This window comes from Cibotium barometz, chromosome 9, assembly GCF_041138505.1.
Source record: "Cibotium barometz isolate CiBa-2024 chromosome 9, ASM4113850v1, whole genome shotgun sequence".
In the NCBI taxonomy this organism is placed as follows: Eukaryota; Viridiplantae; Streptophyta; class Polypodiopsida; order Cyatheales; family Cibotiaceae; genus Cibotium; species Cibotium barometz.
Genome location: NC_141054.1, coordinates 61078848 through 61101740, shown reverse-complemented (window position 1 = coordinate 61101740; position 22893 = coordinate 61078848). Strand labels below are relative to the sequence as shown.

At 40.3% G+C, this 22893-nt stretch overlaps 1 protein-coding gene across 5 annotated transcripts in view; it reads right to left on the bottom strand.

Moving 5' to 3' along the window:
• Positions 1–19652: 19652 nt before the first annotated feature.
• Positions 19653–22893, bottom strand: part of EMB1873 (porphyromonas-type peptidyl-arginine deiminase family protein) — a 112747-nt gene continuing 109506 nt past the window's right edge. For 4 of the 5 annotated variants that reach the window (XM_086803223.1, XM_086803222.1, XM_086803219.1 and 1 more), the window contains 2 exons: positions 20945–21103; positions 20572–20856 (listed from right to left, as the gene is read on the bottom strand). In XM_086803223.1, the coding sequence (XP_086659349.1) occupies positions 20779–20856; positions 20945–21103 (237 nt within the window). In that variant the 3' untranslated portion in view covers positions 20572–20778. Of the gene's footprint in view, positions 20027–20571; positions 20857–20944; positions 21104–22893 lie in introns of those variants that run through there. The other variant, XM_086803220.1, reaches the window with a different exon arrangement.

Below are 22893 nucleotides of genomic sequence, written 5' to 3'. Positions count from 1 at the left end.
GGTTGTTAAATCCATTGAAATTAGCTATGTAGTATTGTGTTCTTCCATTGTTAAGTGAATAGGCAGTCCATTAATTGTTCGAGTAACTTGTAAGCTGTCTTTATTGCTTGATTTAACGCCATGTTAGTCTGGTGTAAGCTGCGTGCATAACCAGTGAACTTCAGTAGGTTGTCGAGGAAATAAGCAGTCGAGTTTCTCGCTAACACTTTTACTTTTTAGGATTCTGATGGCAAAAAGGATGCACACGTCATACTCGCATGAATAAGCCAGCTTGATGATTGTTTTTCTAGAAAGAAATTTTCTGAGAAGATAAGGGCTACTAATGATTTAGTAGACAGTGCAGCTCTTTGGTGGAATGTTATTAGACAAGGCAAACGTAAACCAAAGTCATGGAAAGAATTCTAGAAGCTGATCAAGAAGGATTTATTTACTCTGTCGTATAAGAGTAAATCCAGATAGCAATGGGATATTTTTAGATAGCTCAAAAAGGAGAACATATTAGCCTCTGTTATGACAGATTTTGGCAAACTTTATTGCAACTTCAAGCTATAGAGAAAGTTCATGAAAAAGAGAAAAGGAGGAAGTTTATAGCAGGTCTGAAGCCAGTCATTAGAGCAGAAGTGAACATGTTTCATCCTCGTTCTCTTAGCAATGCCATGTCTCTAGTAAAATAAACTACAAGAAGAAAATTGGATTTGAGGGACACTACAGTGACAGATTCTCATATTCCTCAATTTTCTCGATCTAAACATTTTGAGAAGTTTCAGCAGAAAGATAAAGCAAAGAAGCATAATGGTTCACAAGTGAATGGGAAGAAAACTGAAACTGCAAAGAAGACCAACAATGGAGATTGAAAATCTCATGCGATTACGTGTTACAGGTGCAACAAAGAAGGACATTATGCATATGAGTGCCTAGAAGAGAGAAAGAATCGAGTTGCAGTCATGAACGTGGTTGAAGACGAAGACAAAGGCAACCAACCTAATTAAGAGGGTACTACCAATCATGATTTCTACCACTAGAGAGGTAAGCCTAAAACTCATATTTATGCATTGTTCAATTTTGTAAATTAAAAAAAACTATATTTAAAATTCAAATATATTGGTCAAGATAATTCAATGAATGATATGTACTTTCTACACGTGGAAGAAAATACATATTAGACCATTCACTATTAGGACTTGAGTGAACTAACAACAATGATGCACATATATTTTTCGGCCGATCTCACCGAAGAACTTATTGTTATTTCACATTCAACCTTTAAACTTTAACACCATTTAAAACACTTTCTTCAAATTATTATCGTGAGAGATACTTGTGTTGGTGTCTATGAAAGATACTCTGTTGGTGTCTGTGAAAGATACTCATGTTAGTGTCTGTGAAAAATACTCATATTGGTGTATGTTAAAGATACTCCTTGGATATCTGTGAGATGGATAACTTATCACAATCTAGTGTTGAGAGGGATTCTATCTGGTTGTGAGACAGATATTATATCATGACTCTCTTCACTTGCTAATATGCAACTCAGGGATGTTAAGGTAATTAATTTATTATTGGGTAACCCAATAAGTGAAAAGATATCTTGGGTGACCAGTGTGATTAAAGAATTATTTGGTTTTGTGAGTGAATTCAACCAACTGTGACATGTGTGACGCGTGTAAGAAATGTGTGAGTTGGATTATGAGTGAATTTGTGATCAACTCTTTTGAATTAATTCTTGATGAGGGTGACCTTAGTTGGTTGTGAGTGAATCCAACCAGCTGTGACACGTGTGAAACGTGTGGTATACTCTGTGAATACGTGTGACACGTATGAAAACATTGTGAGTGAATCCAATGTAGGAGTTTGATTGTGAGTGAATCCGATCAACTCTAAGACACATGTAACACGTGTAAAGGTTCTATGAGTTTGATTGTGAGTGAATCCGATCAACTCTAAGACAAGTGTAATGCGTGCAAAGATTATGGGAGTTTGTTAATCCCACTTTAGATTAATAAATATGCTCCTCCATTTGAGGACATTAATAAGTGTCATGCAAAGGCACTATAAAAGTTGTACATGATGAGATATTGGCCACCCAAGGCCTTAGTTAAGTTTTGGATGCCCAAGTGTGAATAAGGACCAATTATTTATAAGGCATTTTCTCATAATAAATGGACCCAATCCCCCTTTTGTGCTATTGAGAGATCTTGTTTGCGTCTTGAGAGAGAGCATTCTACCACTTATGCCTCTTCTATACTTGTATGTTGCATGCTTGTGTTGGAATGAGAGAGAGTGATTACCTTATGTGGTGGTGCGAGCAACTCTACGGTGACAACGTGGAGGTGGAGCTTGGAGAATCGGAGCTTCTCAAGTGAGCTTGGAGGCCTCAAGGGACACAAGTTCTCGAAGCATTGGTAAGTGCCCTATGACAATTATGTTCTATTGCTCTTCCCTAAGGTGAATGCATTGAGTTTCCTCTTGGAGAGGTGTGGTAGCCCATAACATTTTTGGTGCCGCTGTCGAGAAAACACCTTTGTTTCTTCCATCCTCTTTGAGTTTTAGCTCCCATTACATAAGATTCATCATTGCCTTTGCATCTTGGGGGGGTCACTATATGTAGAATACCCCTATCGCGTGCGTTCAAGACCTATATTTTAAATCCTTTATTTGTGAATTTTTTTATCCATATAATATCCCCTTTTCTTTATGAATCTATAAATTTTTTTGAAAAAATTTTAAATCATACCCCTATGTAAATATATTTCTGTAAGTTTCATAAATTAAAAATATGCTTCTGTTGAACGCACGTGATATTTATATTTTTTTGTGAGTGACCCCCCCCCCCCCCCCCCCCCCCCGAGCTTTGCATTCTAGTAGTGCATTGTGTAGGAAATGAATGGATAAGATTTGAGTGGAAGTGAAAAATTGTGAGAAATTGGTTGTGTTTATTGTGTATTTGTGTGGTGGAGTGGTCTTGGAAGAGAGCTCCACTGTTTTTTCTAGTCAATTTTGATGTTTGCATCACCGGAATCGTCAATGTGAACGAGAAGGGTGGTGTTCTATTTTTCCTTCTTTTCAAAAATTTACAAAAATCGCAAAAAATAAGGAGCCATTGATGGGTGAATGCATTGAAAAGATGCAGGGGAGAAGAGAGCTTGAGCTCTTGCAAGCACACACACACACTCACAAAACCCTAAAAGAGAGCACACAAGGTGAGAGGCTGAAAATCTTCTTCTTCTTCACTCAACACTCAACACACCATATACAAAGATAAGAGTACACACCATATGAAATGGTACTCAACCAGATACATACTGGGTTCTCTATAGTGTGAACCCAACTAAATGAGCTGGCGCTATAACTATGCCAGTCTCTCTAGAATGGCTCACATAGCCTGTCATCCCACTGGCCGCATATCACCCATGATCTCACCAACCATGCCAGTGGTGTAAGTGTGGGGCCTATCCCCTAGGCGGGTCATCAGTGTCCACCGCCTCACTAGATGAGCTCGATATCTCAACACTCCCCCTCGAGCTCAACTCCATCTCATGTACACCAAGCGAAGCCCTGAATCTGCAGAGCTTCTCTGTACCCCAATGCTTTAGTGAAGATGTCAGCGACCTGATCCTGTGTGCTGACATAAACAAGGTCAATGTCTCCTGCCAAAACCTTCTCTCTGACAAAATGATAGTGGACCTCTATATGCTTTGTGCAAGCATGAAAAACTGGGTTCCTGGCCAACTGTATACTGCTAATGTTGTCACAGAAAATGACAACTTGTCTATCCACTTATAGACCAAAATCTGCAAGTAGCTTTCTCAATCAAGCTACCTCACATATTGCCATAGCAGCACCTCTGTACTCGGCCTCTGTGTACTGGATAGAGCAACCGTAGGCTGCTTTTTGCTGCTCCAAGTCATAGCAGCACTCCCCAAAGAAAACATGAAGCCACTAGTAGATCTTCTATCTGAGATACTACCAGCCCAATCAGCATCTGTGTGCCCATGTACACATATCTCTGTCCCAGTTTCATAAAATAGTCCACAATGTAAAGTAGACCTCACATACCTCAGTATGCGTCTTAATGCATCCAAATACGGCTTCCGAGGAACCTGCATAAACTGACTCACCAACCCAACAGCATAGCTCAAATCTAGCCTGGTGATCGTCATGTAGATCAAGCTTCCTACTATGCGCCTATACATAGTAGGATCCTCCAAAATCTCTCCTGAATCTGCACTCACAACTTGCCATTTTGATCCAATGGCACTGAGATATAGGCTTACAGCCTGTCATACCATACTTGGACAATATGTCCAAGCCATACTGTCTCTGCAGTAATCCAATACCATGTGGTGACCTAATCACCTCAATGCCCAAGAAATATCTGAGCTCCCCCAGATCCTTCATCTCAAACTTCTGTCTGAGCAAGATCTTTACATCAAAGATCTCTGCATCATGGTCCACCGTAATGATGTATCCCTTTTGCTCAAGGGAATACCCAATAAACACACATTTTCAGCTTTTGGATCTAGCTTAGTTCTCAGCTCATCTGGCACATGCACATATGCAATGCATCCAAAGACTTTCAGATGAGAAAAATCAGGTTTTCTGCCAATAAACCTCTCCTCTGGAGTTACATCATGTATGGCTGCAGTTGGAGTCTTGTTCATGATGTAAACTGCTATAGAAACAGCCTCAACCCAATAGTTATGCGGCATATTCTTCTTTTCCATCAATTCTCACGCAATCTCAACAATGTGCCTGTTTTTCCACTCAGCAACTCCATTTTGCTGCGGAGTGTATCTGCATGTAAACTGTCTCCGAATACCATTCTTCTTCAAAAATTCAGAGAACTCATTGGAGAAGTACTGTCTCCCTCCATCTGACCTTAGGCACTACATATTTCCCTGTTTGCTATTCAACCATAACTCTAAAATTCTAAAAATGAGTGAACACCTCACCCTTCTCCTTCATGAAGTATACCCACACTTTCCTTGTGTAGTCATCAATAAATGTCACATAGTACCTGCAGCCTCCCATAGACATGGTCTTTGTAGGACCCCATACATCTGAATGCACAACATCTAGTGCATTTTTTCTCACATTTTTGTTACGTGGAAATACATGCTTTGTTTGCTTTCCAAATTGGCATGCTTCACATATTTTCTGCATACCTTCAACTTTAAACTTTGGCAGCCCCGTCACAATTCCTTTAGTCTGCATAGACTTCATTCTCTGCACATTCACATGTCCAATTCTTTTATGCCAAATGTCTGTGTCTGCAACAATTCCTAAACCATTTGCAAACATCTCAGCACTCACTTCAAGCATGTTTACATTCAATGTAAACATTCTGCCCACTCTATTGCCTTTTGCAACTAACTTGCACTTGTCTTTAAAGTCTTTAACATAACAACCATCAGGGTTAAACCGAACCTGCAAAACCCTACTCAATCATCTGGCCAACTGAAACCAGATTCTTTGTTACATTCGGAACATGAAGTACATCTGCAAGGTACTTCACTTTGCCATCCTCCATAGACAATGGCACATCTCCAACAACATGGGCAATTGGATGAGCAGTGTCATCCCTTGTTTCCACAAAACCTGCTCTTTCAAGGTTTTTCATCTCCTTGAACTCCCCCATGACTTGTCATGTGGTTCGAAGCACCTGAATCAACGTACCATACATCATCTTTATGTGCTGCTTCAACATTTTCAGACATGGCATTAACGACATGCTGCATAACAAACAACCTTTCATTATCCTCATTGTTTCTGCTCGAGGATGCATAGTTGTTTTGCTGCAATTTCCCATTTTGCATGTCAGCCTGCTTCTTATAACAATCTGCCTGCACATGTCCAGGCTTACCACAATAAAAGCATCCACGTGTATCATTATACTGCCTTTGCCGATTTCCACGACCTCTTTGACTCCCCCTGCCTCTGAATTGGCCTCTTCCACTCTCTCGCTCGCTCTCTCTCTCTCTCTCTCTCTCTCTCTCTCTCTCTCTCTCTCTCTCTCTCTCTCTCTCTCACACACACACACACACACACACACACACAGAGATTAACAGGGTATTTCCATATCTACTTGAGGCTATTTCCATATCTATCCTTGGTTTTGTTTAATGGAAGGCAGAGAAGATAGTATAGAGCCTTCAAATCAGGAAGGATGTACTGTTGCGCATTTGATGGTTGCAAGCAACTCTTCACAGGCACATTTCAAGCATGTTCCCATTCTTCAAGAAGAAATCAGCTTCTCGCGCTGAAGATGAACAGGATGCAGTTAGAAGGTATGAAGCTTTACACGAAGAGGGAGCATCAAAAAAGGCATCAGTTATTTACAGACATTGAATTAAGGAAACAAAAAGTGCAGAGCACGTAGTTGAGCACATTTTGATAGAGCTAAAACCTTATGGGAAAAATGACAAGGCAAATATCGTTAAGCAAGTCAGTAATGAACAGATTCTACCATATACATAGGACAAATCAAAAAGTCCCTCTCTTTTGGTCTCTGCAACAATCAATAGCTCATTACAGGTGTTGAAGACTCCACAATCCTCGAATGAATTATTTTTGAAGCGCGGCACTCTAACAATGCTTATTCATGGATTAAATCACGTTTTCAGATATGGTGACAAAGAACTCAACCTTCTTCAAGATGCAAAGCTTCTTAACATTCACCCAAGAAACCTTTATGCTATGGTAAGTAGAGCTAGTAGTGATGCTCATGCTTCTCCATTGCTACTAGAAGCATGTAAAAGAAAGAGTTTCCATTCTAGGCTAACTGAAGAGGTTAAGGAAATAGTAGTGAAATTTTGGACGAAGCATACAAGGGTGTCTCCAAACAAGAAAGATGTTTGTCGGCTTTGAACTGGCTACAAGCAATCAATCGAACATCCGATACACTTGTTGGATGAATCTTAGGTACATACCTCCACTGTGGATAAGAGCGTAGTTTGTTATTCATGTCTTGCATATCATGGTGTAAAGGGCATGGATTACTCATTGAAGAATGCTATATAGCTCACAACACCCTGGTAAAGCACATTAACTAATGCACAGGGCTATTTTGCATGATTATGTAGTAAATAGCAGTCTCTACGAGCTATATAGCATAGTTAACCAACTACATAGCACATGTTGAATGACCATCCCTAATATAGCATGATCATGTAGTAAATAGCACTCTCTACGAGCTATATAGCATAGTTAACCAATTACATAGCACATGTTGAATGACCATCCCTAATATAGCATGATCATGTCATAAATAGCACTCTCTATGAGCTATATAGCATAGTTAACCAATTACATAGCATATGTTGAATGACCATCCCTAATATAGCACACGTCATTAAATCCTAGGGTTCTATTGCATAGCCATGTACTAGTTATATAGCATTGAACCAGTTATATAGCATTTGTACAATGATGTATAAGTCTAAGATTCACAAATAGCACTGTGCACTAGCACTGTGCACGGGCTATATAACTGAAAGAATTACTCATAGAGCACATGATCACTCAAGCATAGAGATATGATGCATATCAATGTTTTATGCAGCACTATCATTGTACCATCTTTGTGCTATATAGCTCACAACACCTTGGTATAGCACATTGACTACTAACCCCAAGGCTATTTTGCATGACCATGTAGTACATAGCAGTCACTACTACTACGAGCTATATAGCATAGTTAACCAGTTACATAGCACATGTTCAATGGACCACCCCTAATATAGCACACATCATTAAAGCATGGGGTTCTATTGCATAACCATGTACTATATAGCACTCTCTACAACACACTCAATCAGATATATAGCACTGAACAAATTATATAGCATTTATACAATGATGCATAATTCTAAGATTTACAAATAGCATTGTGCATGTGCTATATAGCTCACATGTACTACATAGCAATCAGTACGAGCTATATAGCACAGTACTAATGCATAACCATGTACTATATAGCTGACCTGTTTTGTGAATAGCATTGTGCATGTGCTATATAGCACTGTGCATCTACTTATCCTCATCTACAAATGCTTCTTGGTCTATGTTCCCGCTCATTCGAGAAGCTCAAACCTTTCTTTGTGTGCAAGCTAAAGGGCTAGAACACATGTTACTGTGTGTACCACATACAAATGTTATACCTAAAAGATGCCTTCAATCGGACGTGCGCATATGCTTTTGGCTTTCATGGAAGCTTGTGCAAATGTCATTGTATTGTTTGCAAATCAGTGGGGCAGCTAGGGAAAATGTGTTGCGCACGAGCACATCATGTCTAGAATTACATAACTATGGGAATCTTGTCTATGCAAAAAGAAGGAGGATTCCACATACCATCAGTTCAGATGTATCATGGGGCAATGCAATAAATGTGGTGTTAAAAAGCTACGCTTGTGTCCACATGAAGAAAAGGAGACAACAAAGATAGTCATTGTTCAGGTCTTTTGAGGATATTCAAGTTCAAAATAGACATGAAGTAACCAGACAACAAAAAGTGTTGTCCATCAGGCAGGTTGTTATCAAAGAGTTATTAGTGATGCTGAAACACCACACATCAAAGTTCATTAAGCATAACTTCAGGTACAAATGGCAAGCTGATCAGTATAGGGAGTGTCTCAAGAATTTCACTACAGATGTCATAGTATCTGTAATAGATTTTGCTGAGAACTACTCATTCAAACAACAAAATGAAATACAGTCTATGCATTGGCACTCAGATCAATGCACAATCCTTGTTCACATTACATATAGGCATAGTACAAGCAATGACCAAAGCATAATCAAGGAGATGCATTTCTATATCTCTGATGTGATAAGAAGCATGATACTCTCTTTGTGCAACATTTCTTCCAACTTCATAATTGGTTGCTTGAAGACCAGGGTTTGAAATTTCAAAAGCACTCGGTGTGGTCTGATGGTGCGGCTTCATAGTTTAAAGCTGTTGCCCGACCATTCTATTTTGTTGGTTGCTTTTACAAACTGACAAGTGTGGTTGCTTTTATAAACTGACAAGTGTGGAGATGACTTGGAATTTTTTTGCTTCAGGCCATGGCAAGGGAGAACATGACGGTGCTGGTGCAGTAGTGAAGAGGACATTAACGCACGAACTATTGAGATTCAAGCTCGATGTCAGCTTGTGTCAGTGGCACTATGTGCTGGCGTGTTAGGTAGTAGCATGTGTGAGACACAAATGACCGCGTCCAGCTGGTCATAGTTGTGTGGACAGTAGCTAGGGTTAGTTGTGTGTGGACACAACACAAGTAGTGTGTTGTAGCTTTTGGGATTATGGCTTTATGCATTTGTGTGCGAAGGGACATGGCTTCCCTCTATGGTTAGGGTTTGACTAATACATTAGGGTTTGCTCCTGTGTGTGTGTTTCCTCTCCCTCTACCTCTTTTTCATCATGGTATCAGAGCCTGGTGCTCTCTATTAGGGTTTATGAGTGAGTGAGAGAAGAGGGAGAAGAAGCTGTGAAGAAAAGCTGTGGAGCTTGCCATTGGAGCTGTGAAGCTTGGAGCACACCAATTTTCACCAAATCTCAGAGCTTGGCCTATCAGGTAAGGAAAACTAAACATCCTTGAGTGGATTGCAGGTGCAAAATCACAAACAATATCAGATTTGAGTTGCCTAAAGCAAAGAAAATTTTCTGTTTTGCAAGCTCTCCATTGAAGCTTGATAGTGGTGAATGTATGATGCAAATGGTTGCAAATCTGGCAAAGATTCATGTATTTGGAAATGGGAATGTGTTGGCAACTCATGTGCAAGCCCTAGAGTGAATTTGGAGCAAGTGTGATGCATTGAAGTGATTGGAAAAATACTGTTTTGAAGCCCTCACAAAAACAGTGAATAGAGGTTCATTTTTTATGCAATTGGAGCCGGTTTTTTGTAAAAATCATCATATTGATGGCTTAGGTGCATGCCTAGGGGTGTTGGGAACTCCCATATAGCATCATTAGCCACAAACAACTCCCCAAATTCCCCTAATTGCAGGCGGCGCAGCTTGGAGGCTAAAACAGGGCAGAATTTACCTAATCTTGCATAGTTGAGGTCTAATACAAGCTTGGGTGGTTTATTATCTTCACAATTCTCTTAGTAATACTGTGATTCACACAAAGAAGGATGCTATGTGGTTTGTTGGAGCAATTATGCATTTGGGGGCCAATTATGAGCTCATTAAGAATGCGACAAACTGTGATTAGTGAAACAGATGGTCGTTAATCGACTAATTACTCCCTTAACTTTTACAATTGGTCTAATTCCTTTTACATGGAGTTAGTAGACATCGTTAGTAAGCTAATGAATTCCTAGTCTCTCAATTTAAGCAAGAATTGAAGAAATTAGAGCACTTTTCCTACTGGTTTTATTGGTTTTTCTCAAAACAGAGAAATTTATGGTATGTATGCACCTTGGTTGGTGTTAATATGCAACATTGAGCTTTTGTCGGTGTCAATGCAAGTTATCCACACTTGATTGAACCACTATATTGCAATTTGAAGCATTTGGAAGCCTTGGAAAGCGCGCCAAAACAAGGTACTTTGGATTGCGGATGCCAGTTCAATTTGAATGCAATCAGTGTGATTTTCTACATCAACAATGAAGTTGGTTGAGTACTTTGGAGTATCTGGGACACTTATTAGAGTGTGGTTGAGCTGAGTAAGGCTTATTTATAGAATTGGACATGTGTAGAAGGTTCATTTGAGCAAATATGTCAGACAACCCAGTACTACAGATTGTAGGTGAGAAGATGGATAGAAAGAACTTCCAAGCATGGAAGTACAAGATCAAAAGCTTGCTGAAAGGAAAAGGATTTTGGAATCTTGTTACAAGTGCGGAGCCAGAGCCGACGGATCTACCCCGACAACCTACACAACAAGAAGTTGTAGCTCATAAACAATGGTCAAAGAGAGCATACAAAGTTTTGAATTACTTGTCTATATGTATCTCGGATGCTATACTCATACATATACATGATGCTGAGAATCCCAAGGATACATGGGATACTTTGGTAAAGCTGTTTGATACAGTCTCAGTTGAGACAACAGATTCACAATGTGAAGTGGAAAGGAAGGAGTATTCATGATTATGTACAAGAGATTAAGAAGTATGCTGATACATTGGCAACTATCAATGCCCCCATGCCTGATGATGATTTGGTAGACATTGCCTTGCATGGTCTTGGCAAGGAGTACAAGTCTTTTGATAAATCTATCTATGTTCGGAGTATAGGTTTACAAGATTTTGATGAGTTGGTTTCACTCTTGCTTGTTGAGGAAATCAAACTCAGTGACTCTTTTCATGATGCATCTACTAGCCATGATGATCATGGCAGGAATTAGGCTTTCTATTCACAAAGGGGATTTAGAGGCAAGGGGAGATTTGCATCACGAGGTCGTGGTAATGGTCGTGTATGGCAGGATAGGACACCACAACAGAATTTTCAACCTTCATATGGTGTTAGAGGAGGTCGTGGATATACACCTCAAAGAGGTAGAGGTAATCCTCGTGGAAGAGGACGTTGGCAAGGCCAACAAGCATCTATGCAAAATGTGAAATGCCATTACTATGGAAAGTTTGGTCATATGGCACGTGACTGTTACCGCCACAAACAAAAGATTTGAGAGGGGGTAGAGCACAACATGGTGGAAATTATGCAAATAGTGGAAATTTTGCACAACATGGTGAAAATTATGCAAATGGTGGAAATTTTGCATCAAGCAGTCATGATGGTAGTGCAAATCACTTGTTTGCCATGAAACGTGTCATGGGGTCTATGATGACACATGGTGACAATGATGACACTTGGTATATGGACTCTGGAGCATCAAACCATATGACTTGTCATGGCAAATGGTTTGAACATATGAAGCCAATGGATGTGAAAGGCTATGTGGAGACAGTGATGATTCTCAGCATGCTATCACTCATGTTGGGAGTGTACCATTAGTGATGCAAATGGTTTGAACATATGAAGCCAATGGATGTGAAAGGCTATGTGGAGACACGTGATGATTCTCAGCATGCTATCACTCATGTTGGGAGTGTACCATTAGTGATGCACAATGGTGAAACAAAGTCTATGTCGTCAGATTTCTTATATGTGCCCTCTATTACAAAGAGTTTGGCCTCACTTGGTCAAATGGTTGAACAAGGTTTACAGGTTCGTTTCAACGAGCATGGTTGCTTCGTTGAGGATTTCAAAAATGGATGTAGAGTCATTGCCAAAGGCAAGAAAGAAGGTAGGTTATTTAAATTGGATGCTGGGATTCTTGAGTTAAGATTGGCTACGTTCTCTAAAAGCCGAAATGTGATACAAGACATTGAAATGTGGCATAAAAGGATTGATGAAAAACAGGTAGAGGGAGAGGAGACACACCCACAGGAGCAAACCCTAATGTATTAGTCAAACCCTAACCATAGAGGGAAGCCATGTCCCTTCTCACACAAATGCATAAAGCCATAATCCAAAAGCTACAACACACTTCATGTGTTGTCTCCACACATAGCTAACCCTAGCTACTGTCCACATACTATGACCAGCTAGACGTGGTCATTTATGTCTCACACATGTTACTACCTAACATGCCAGCACATAGTGCAACTGGCGCACAAGCTGACATCGAGCTTGAATCTCAACAGCCCCTCTCAAGCTCATGATGTACTGCCATAGATAAAGATGTAGATGAGCTTGGGCTATCAAAGCTCTCAACACTCCCCCTTAAGCTCATCCCATGTACTCCTAACATAGTACGGAAGTACTCAAAACTTCTCCCTCCTAAGTGGCTTTGTAAATATGTCGACCACCTACTCTTCAGTCTTCACATAATTACAAATGCACTGTACCATCCAACACTTTCTCTCTGACAAAATGATAGTGGACCTCTATATGTTTGGTCCGCGCATGAAAGACTGGATTCTTGGCCAACTGTATGCTGCTCATGTTGTCACAATGAATGACAACCTTACCATCAATAGGCTCACCCAAATCAGTCAAGAGACTCTTTAACCATACTCCTTCACATGTAGCTATGGCCGCTCCTCTGTATTCAGCCTCTGTATTAGATAAAGCAACAGTAGGTTGCTTCTTACTGCTCCAAGTCACCACTGCACTTCCAAATGTAAAGGCATAACCACTAGTAGACCTCCTGTGTCATACGAGCTACCTGCCCAATCTACGTCTGTGTAGCCGTGTACATCCAAGCCTTTACCATGCTCTAAAGAAGACCATAATGTGCAGTGGTCTTTACATAGTGCATAATGCGTCTCACTGCATCCAAATGAGGTTAAAAACATAATAATTATTGTTATTTATTATTTATTTAAAAAATTAAAAAAGAGGAGAGAGAGAGAGGGGGGGGGAAGAAGAAGAAGAAGAAAAGTAGCAAGAAAGAGAGAGAATAAGGGTGTAAGAGGGTGCATGAAAACATCCCTCGAGAAGAGAACCGTGAACAGAACCTAAAAAAGGAGAAGAGTCGGTAATGCAATAGAAGCCGAAAAAGGGCCCTCAATCGGGCGGCTATGCCACTCCCTCGAGAAGAGAACCTAAACAAGGAGAAGATTCGGTAATGCAATAGAAGCCAAAAAAAGGCCAAGACTCAACAGGGCTATGCCTCTCCCTCCACAAGGTGCAAAACATGCCTACAAACGAGGTAGAGATGCTCACATCAATGTAAAGCTATATCCCATGGTTTGCATTGTACGACAAGCCACCGATCATTTATCAACGTACATGCCATACTGGGGTCCTAAATTATTCCATTCTCATGGACATAACCCAACCTCGTTCATTAACTAGCCCCTCTACACATCAACATTGTATTCCCTACCTCAAACCATGTGTAAGAGTCAAAGGAAGCAGATATGTCAAGGAAAGTAGTACATTGGATTTTTCACTAGAAGGTCCTTCTACATGGACCCAAGTTTTTCCCAATGCCCATGCACGACACCTGTAGACATAGCAATAGGCATCTATATCTCAAGCACCTGCATTAAGCGTCAAGCACCTGCATCATTAAGCCTCATCATTGAGATAGTTGTCTAGGTATGTTTCTAAATAGGGGGACCATGGCAAGCACAAGCCTGGCCCATAGTACAACCCATCACTTGGACCTTCTTCAAATCAGTAGGAATTTGTGGGGGCCTCTTCTTCGACACCACCATTGATCCACATTGCCTCTAGCCCTAATTCTTGTACTAACGCCAAATCTCTCAAGCCACAAAGGCCGCTTAGTGCCATTGAAACTATGGGGATCAATAATCTACTGATCTTGATTCTCCAAGAAAAGGGGTGTCAAGAAAATGTTAAAGAAAGTAGCAAAGAGAGTTGAAGAAAGAAATTGAGCTAGATAAATCTGCAAGCTGGAGGAGTACACACATAGCAACACACGTGCCACCCATTGTCCATACATTACACCATGGGTGCATCACATTGTTTTTCATCTTGCATCTCATAGCACACACAAACACATGCACATTCCTCATTAATGTCGACCCTCTAGGTACATATTTGGATAGGGGGACCATGGCGGCGGGGGTGTAAGCTTAGCCCATGGTTGACCCAGAAGCCTCGACCTTACAAGTTCCTCCAAAGAGCTTTAATGCATGCAACCTCTTCTTCGACTCCACTTTCACATAAACACAACCTCACCCTAGTCTAAATATTTACCATGAAGAAGCCTATTCTCTAAGCATCATGCTATGAGATCCGAGTATAATCCCCTGCCGAGGCTGAAGAAGAATCCTACCATCTACCCATGCCAATCATTTCATGATGGTGATCTTGGCCATGAAGAATCCTACTCATGCTATGAGATCCTAGCATTATACCTTGTCAGAACAATATTTCATATACCACCATCTACCCATGCCAATCATTGCATGGTGGCCCTGGTCCTCATTCTGTCAATTATAGGGTGCGGACCGCTTTCCACTAACTCCCTACTTTTGAAGAGTCTACGCCACTTCCACAATTAGAGGAGGAGGAATCTCATGAATAACCTCTCTATTGCCTATACCTTTAATGCGGCTTCACCAAGCTACCTACCACGAGGACAACCCACAACTTCTCACCACTTTTCCCTACCTGCGTGTTAACCACTCCATAGGTTATGGTTTCACCCGCCCGACCTACAGTAAGGTGCTTTGCCATCTTACTCGCTCAAATGGACACTTAACTTTTGTAAGATAGTATTTGAACATATAAAGCAACCTTATCCTATGCTTAATGTCAAAGAGGGAAATTCTACAAGATTCGTGTAAATAGGTGCTCAAGGCTAATAAGGTTCAGGGTTCCCCATCGACCAAGGGTATAGTGACCATTCCATGAGGAAGCTTGAGTGTTGCAGTTCTTTTCTGCTCTGATTACATAATCAGTGGGGCTGTAATCCATCCCCTCCCAAAGGATGATGCTCTCTTTCACTATACTTGTTGCAGCAGGGGTCACATAAAATTTGCAAGATGCAGGTTTAGTTCCAAATAAATTCAGCTTTAAAACAACCAACGGTCATGGATTGGGAATTGTCAATACGTTAACAGTTGCTGTAGCTATAAATTTTTCTCATGGAACTCGAGCTTAAGGCTAGTGAGTCCCACTATTAGTTCTATTTTAAATACGTCGAGCACGAATAAAGATATGATTTTGGTATCGTCCAATCATAAAAACCTTGTCTTAAGCTTATGTGGAAGAGTTTCCATGGTCGCACCAAAATGTGAATTCAATCCTCGGAGCACTCGACAAGCTCTGGGAGGGGCTCATATTCTCAGTCCTTGTGTTCTCCATCTAACATCTCTTTTGCTACAAGCTTTATAGATATCAATTGACGTGTGTGTCAGACTCATTGGCAAGAATGCCTCGACCCATGGGGGATGTCTTTCCTATTTTCAAGTTTATTTTCAAGGATTGGTTACTTTTGCGTATTTGATTGTTTTTTTATGGATTTGCATGTTGCTAAGCTACCAATTCAAATAATGCGTGAGAAAATATGAAAAATTATGAAATGCATGAACACAATTAACTACCCCACTCTAATCCACCTTAATAGAGCTTAATGCTTATGTTTATAGAGTGAATTCCACTCATAATCACAATTGCTAAGCTATTCCTTGGCTTAATGCAACAAGATTAAATCTTTATGGACTCTAAAATCATACAAAAAATGCCAATTAACTAGGGTTTTTCCTTCTAGGATATAAAAATAAAATATCCTTCTAAGATATAAAAATTGAATGCTCTAATGCAAATAGACTTCAAAACAAAATCAAAACATCAAACTAACACATCTAAGGCTCTAAAACCGTATGTTTTTGGATTGTGACCTCCTAATCAACACCATGAAATATTGGGTAATCCCAATAGCTTGGAGTGGATGGCTAAAACGGAGCTAAGCCCCGGTAGTAGCATCAAATATGTTGAAGTGAAGAGCTTACCTTAGCCTTGTCGAAGCATGTATGATTATGGCCTTACCTCTGAGCTTCCCCGTAACCATAACATAAAGAGATATGAGTACATACTATATGGAAAAGTACTCTCCTACTATAACTTACAAAGGTCCGTCCATGGTGTGAACCCAACTACATGAGCTCGTGCTATAACTATGCCATAACTCTAGTACACCAAAGTAATTATCAAACAACATGTAAACCACTGACAGTATATCGCCCATAATCTCACCAACTCAGGCAATGACATAGGTGCAAAAGCTATCACCCAGGTTATCCGTAACACTAGTTGAGTTCGATATCTCAACATTGTCTAGGTTAACATACCCATTCTCCATGTTCTGGCTATCACCTAGAAGAGCTAGTGCCAAGTTGTGTTGGGGGTGATGCAATAAATCCTAGTCCTATTTCTACTCCTTCTACTTCAAGCTCGTCTTTCCTACCTTATTGTAGGTGTTGTGTTCACACTAGAAGAGTAGGATTCGCTACTCACTTCAAGGTGGATAAACTCATTGTTCACACTAAAGACTAGGGTGAACTCGTTCACTTTTGTGAATGCCATGCGTTATTCACTTTTGTGAATTGACATGTAGAATACACACTTCCCTGCAAAATACAAGTTTCTTCCCTCTTTGTTCTCCTTCAGCATAACATTCACAAATGCAATGGTACGCGCAAAAGTCATATAGAAAGATGGGCACTTCAGCATAACATTGAGAAACCATAAGAGGGAAAGCTAGAAATCAGACCACAGTTTAAGATAATGGAAGGTGTGGTCCATTAGAAAAATATAGATAATGTACACTACCAAAGCCTATGATTTTTAGCCCGTAAGTACCTTGAGCCAAAATGAGGTGGTGCAGTCCAACCCTTTGCCCTTTCTCGACCATTAACTAGCATTACGAATGGGTTAACATTGGCTCACGTCTATTCCTTATTATTGGGTGGTGATTGAATAGGCGAATCCTTATTATCCCATTAGCTCACATCTAGTCCCTTGGATGTGTGGGTGGTGACAGAAGCAGTTTGATTAGAGAGCAATCGACACTCCAACTGATAATGAGAATGATTAATTTAAGATTGAAACAAACACTAAAACCTTAAAATCATATGCTTGTGGCTTTTTAATGCATACCGAGCATATCCAATTTTTCTAAAGATCCATACTCCAAGGTTATGATCATGCTGCCTTTGCAATCTTTAGAGTGGCTTTGCATGTGACCTTTGCCTTTACATTTCTATTGAATTATGGAATTTTTCCTTTAAACCAACCTATGAGAGGCGGGTGAGAGGCACTCTTCCCATGACATTGAGCTTTCATGAAAATTCCAACCTTATCTCCTCATTTAGTTTCTTAAAATTCCACATTAGGCTTTGCACCCTTACTCTGTTAATGACCTTAACATCTTTTTTGTTTCTATAGGGAAATGGCACCATCCTCTGCACTTTATTACACACTAACACGTGAACATTGCATGGTGATTTGATGTGGTAGGAAATCAACTCTTGCATTAGTGTTGGGTTTTTGGGCTCCTAATGCACCAACAGTACACACCAACCGTCTTGATCCTATCCTTATTCTACATTGAACTATGTAATGGCAATCATACTTTTATTAGTATCTTGATTCTGGAAGAAATCTAGGCAAGTGCCATTGGTAACGAAGTGCAGAGGATGGAGTGTACACAAAAACAAAAAACAATTTAAGAAAATCACAAAAAGAGGAATAGTGGTGTCAAAGAAACTAAAAGAGAAGGGAGAAATGTCAAAGAATGTAGTGAGCTATATAGTATGTGTCGGATGTCAAAAGGAAAGTAGACAAGGAAATGTCAAAGAAGGCAGACTTGTGAGAGAGGACAATTTGAAGAATGCAGCATAATAATGAAGAAAAGGTCCCATAATTTACCCCTCAAGGCCATGGTGAACCCATCAAGAGTTTTTTCATGCCCATGTGAACTTGCTAAAGACATGACCAAGAGAATCTCTTCACGAAAAGGCTCCCATATCCTTTGTCAAGAAAGAAGATGGAGGCCTCAATATAAAAGAAGGCAACTCACCCTCAGCTAAAGAAGTAGCATACCAAGGCCTCTCTACCTAGTCTAGCGCCCAACCACCAAAATTGCATCTGCAAGAAGTGAAACCCTTAAACCAATGGCCATGGCAGAAATGCAACCTAGACCCTACTCGCAATGCAGCACTTGTCGTGACTTCGACTCAATCAGCCTAGTAGGCCATGCCACAACAAGCACACATACAGACGGTACCCACTATTGGAGTCCAAGCTTAAGCACGGAACAAGGTTTTGATAAGGAGATTATGAGACTATTCCATGTACCGAAGTGTGCAAGGCTACCCTTTTATCAAGACCAACACTGAACTTGGAAACCCACAAGGGAGACAAACCCAATCGGCAACCTTATCACACAAATAATGGATTCAACAAACATGCTTAGGATGACACAGATGCAAGTGGCAGTAGCAATTAGAGTGTCAGTGATCCAATCTTAACACTCGGAACTGGTAAATTGGGCTTTTTGAGAATCAAACGAAAGTAAAATCTTTCAGCTTATGCCTCGATGCCAACGATGGATATACCTCAAACGAGAGGTCAAAGACTTCAACACTCTAACAGCTGCTCTGTACTATGGATTTCACACCTAGCGGTGGAAGATGGAGCGCAGCGCGACGATGCACAACTCTACTCAATTGAGCGAAAAGAGAGAATTAATTTGAGACTTGATAGTTCATATACATATCTAAATTTAACGTGTAAGAAATGCGAGAAAATAAACAGGTGCTACCATGTTTTCTCTTGGATTGAAGGATGTTTAGCTTCATGACCATTTGTACACTAATCCCAGTTCTTTGATCAATGTAGCAAGTTAGCAATTGAGCTACATGATTATGTGATGGAAGCCATTTCACACACACAATTGACTGGCACCACTCCATTAAAGTCTTCTTTGCACTCTCATCATCTAGGCCACCTCAAGTTGAAATGGAGGGAACACATGTAGAAGAAACGACAATTAAGGAAATAGGTGTATCACTGTTGAATGAGCTCAACCAACAATGGCGAGTGGGCCCAGCCAGGGGTCTACTTGTACCCACAAAGAGACATGATTTGGTGTGTAGTGTATAGGTTGTGTAGGTAAAATCTATTTACCCATTCCGTTAACATAAGCTTTTCAATGCTTGAGATGTGTCCAATAAGATAGTGAGCATTTGAGCATATGAGCCCTTACAGCTCATTAGAAGGTTATACATCAAAAGTGATTGCAAGCTCTCTTCTAACACAATACAATTGTCTAATAAGATAGTGAGCATATGAGCCCTTGTAGCTCATTACATGGAAATGCATCAAAAATGATTGCAAGCTCTCTCCAAACACGATACAATTTCCACGTGATCTAGTTTCTCTCTATATCCATGCTAGCGTGTCATGACTTCCGTTTCTTTTCTCTTAATATATCGCGAATAGGACTCTCTTTCTTATATTCTATGGCTTTGATCTTCCTCACAGCTTAGCTCTGCTCTCGAAAGTGATCACTCTATGTCTCCTTCACTTTCGCATCCCCTGCATAAGGCAATAGAGCTCCTAAGATTGCTTGACCAACTAATAAATACTAACCAAAAATATGATGGCAACATGCACATAGGCCTTATTCAGCAGCTTTATTAGTTGTGTAATAAAGCAGTTTGTTGCAAGGCTTGAACACTGGACTCAGTGTCCATTGTTTTTGCCTTCTTGTTCGTAGTGCAATCATTCTCTTTGTCCTTCTTATTTTGTATTTATTCAGGGATAAGCAACACCACATTCAACAGATACAGCCGACAGGGTTTGAACTCAAGCACCCGCCTCGGGATTTGAACTTGAAACACCTTACCAACTTGGCTACACAGCTGGGGACACAAACGAGGTGCCTTTTCTTTTATGTGAGGTGCATTTTAACTGTTAAACTTCTCTACATGCCCTTGCCATTTTTTTTTTAACGTTGTGATCAAATATTTCTCTTCAACCTTGTTCAACAGTAACTTGTGCAGCTTAACAGAATAAATACCGAGCAATCATAGGTAAGCTATGCTAACATACTGGCCTCATAGTGAACAACAAGAAGGATGTAAAATAAGATCTTTAAAGATCCTGCATAGACGTCTAGTAATGTCTGATACATTCCTGTGTGTGTAAAGAAGTGTTTCCTTGATGGATAAATATCCTAGATATTCAATGCCATTCATTCCTCAAAAGGGTTCGAAAAGAATTCAGGACATAATTTCATGATTAGTGCTTGGCCTCCAATACATCCCCAAACTTTTCTAAATACCAATTCATGTGGGTTGTTGCTGAGTAATGCAGTGAATGTTGCCACCACCAAGTACAAGCTCTCTGCCACTGACCATAACAACCTGGAGCAGGTGTTGAGACATTGGGTCAAACCAACAACCAAGCAAAAGCCAAGACATAACCTTGCAGTACTAACAAGATATATCTTACCTTGCGATCGGGAAAGGAAGCACTGAGAACCTCGAAGGCTTCCTTATCTCGCTGTTCGTCTCCAAAAGAGGGTGCCACTAAACCTTTGTTGACCAGAAAAAAGTTTACATAAGATGCAGCCAGGCGTGTACCTGCTAATCTTGGTTTCCCATCACCAACCTGAAGCCAACATAGCCCCAGATGTCAGTGTGTTAGGATACCCTAAGCCAATTGATTGCAACAAAAACTATCAATCACAGTACTAAACCAGGCCAAAGGTCTACGCAGACACTTTTTTCCCTTGTGTGTGTGTGTGTGTGTGTCTGTGTGTGTGTGTGTGTGTGTGTGTGTGAATAAAAATCATAGTTCTCTCTCGCATAATGCTTTCAAAGCTTTAGTACATGATGCTATCTCTCCGCTTCCTGCTCAGTTGTTAGATAATAATGACACTGCTTGGTTTCGTTTTGTGCAACAAATGCAAATAGACAAATTATGGATAATATTGCTAACGTATATCTAGCAATGGAATATGCCAAATATACTTATCAAGATGTCCTTGTTATATGCAAGTGGATGTAGCAAAAGCCTTTGATACAGTTCAATGGGACTACATAGCTGAAGACCGAGGTCGTGGCTGTAATGGGCTTTGGTCATAAAATGCGACAAGCTATTTTTTGGTTATATTAGGATAGTACTACCCAGTGTGTTTTGGGTCACGATCTCTCAGCAAAGGGGACATTGCAAAAATCTGTGCGTCAAGGTTGCCCTCTTAGTGCATTACTGTATGCGATTGCCACACATCCACTTTTGATGTATATGGATGTCTTGACTGCATACGCGCAATTACATGGTCTGTAGTTACCCAATGGTTCGCATTTTGTGGCCAAGGCAAGCCTATGCAGATGATTCTTTGTTCGTGCATAAAAATGATCCAAATGATCTCAAGTGCATCATAAGAACTTTGGAATTATTTGGTAAAGCAGCTCAACTTATATCAACTTTCCTAAGTCTAAACTGCTTCTGTTGACTTCTTGTGACTCGACTTATATCAACTTTCGTAAGTCTAAACCGCTTCTGTTGACTTCTTGTGACTGCCATGCACTGTTATGGCCAGGACAAATTATTTCACCAAGCCACCTAGTTAGACATTTGGGATATCCATTGACATGGTATATGTCTACGCACGATACCATTCATTGGGTATTGAACAAATTGAAGGCCAAGTTAGCATATTGGAAGCTGGCCTTTGTGCATCTCAAGATTGTTCAATTGATCATTCTGGACTATGTGCAATCTTACTTGCCATTGTTAATTTGGCATAAAACTGATATTGATACTTTTATGTCTAATCCCTTGGAATTGTTGTGGAAAACCAAGCATCATACGAGAGCATTGCATCTTCTGAGATGATCTTTGGTCTGCACACCTAAAATGCATGGTGGACTAAATGTACTTGATCTATGTTATCATCTCTTGGCAAGAAAGGCCACCATGATTCCCACTTTTTTTCAACTTCGGCAGCCATGAGACTAGAGCTGGCACATTTCTCAGAGGGAAGTAGTGCTTAGTAAATTTGAAGGAAACATTTCGGGATGCCCTTATGCATCTTCCCTTCTTTGTGATTGGAAATTAGCCTTGTCTTCTATTCATTGGCATGGTAGAGATGCACTGATTGGGGATTCTCTTCGATTAGAAAGTATTCATTGGTCTTAGGTGTTTCCTCAACCACTTGCGATACAGGAGTTAACACTATGGCGGATGTCATAACAGATGAGGGATATGTGTTGACTTTCTCACAAGCTTGTCCGAAACATAACTTGGGTCTGCATCACATGCGAGTGTGGGAAACCTGTTACTACATTGTTGTAACCCATCCCACCCCTGGATGATCCTCAGGACAGACTTCATGATTGACAACTTATTGGTCATACCAGTCCTCTTTGATTGGATGCACTTTTGGCAAGTAATGT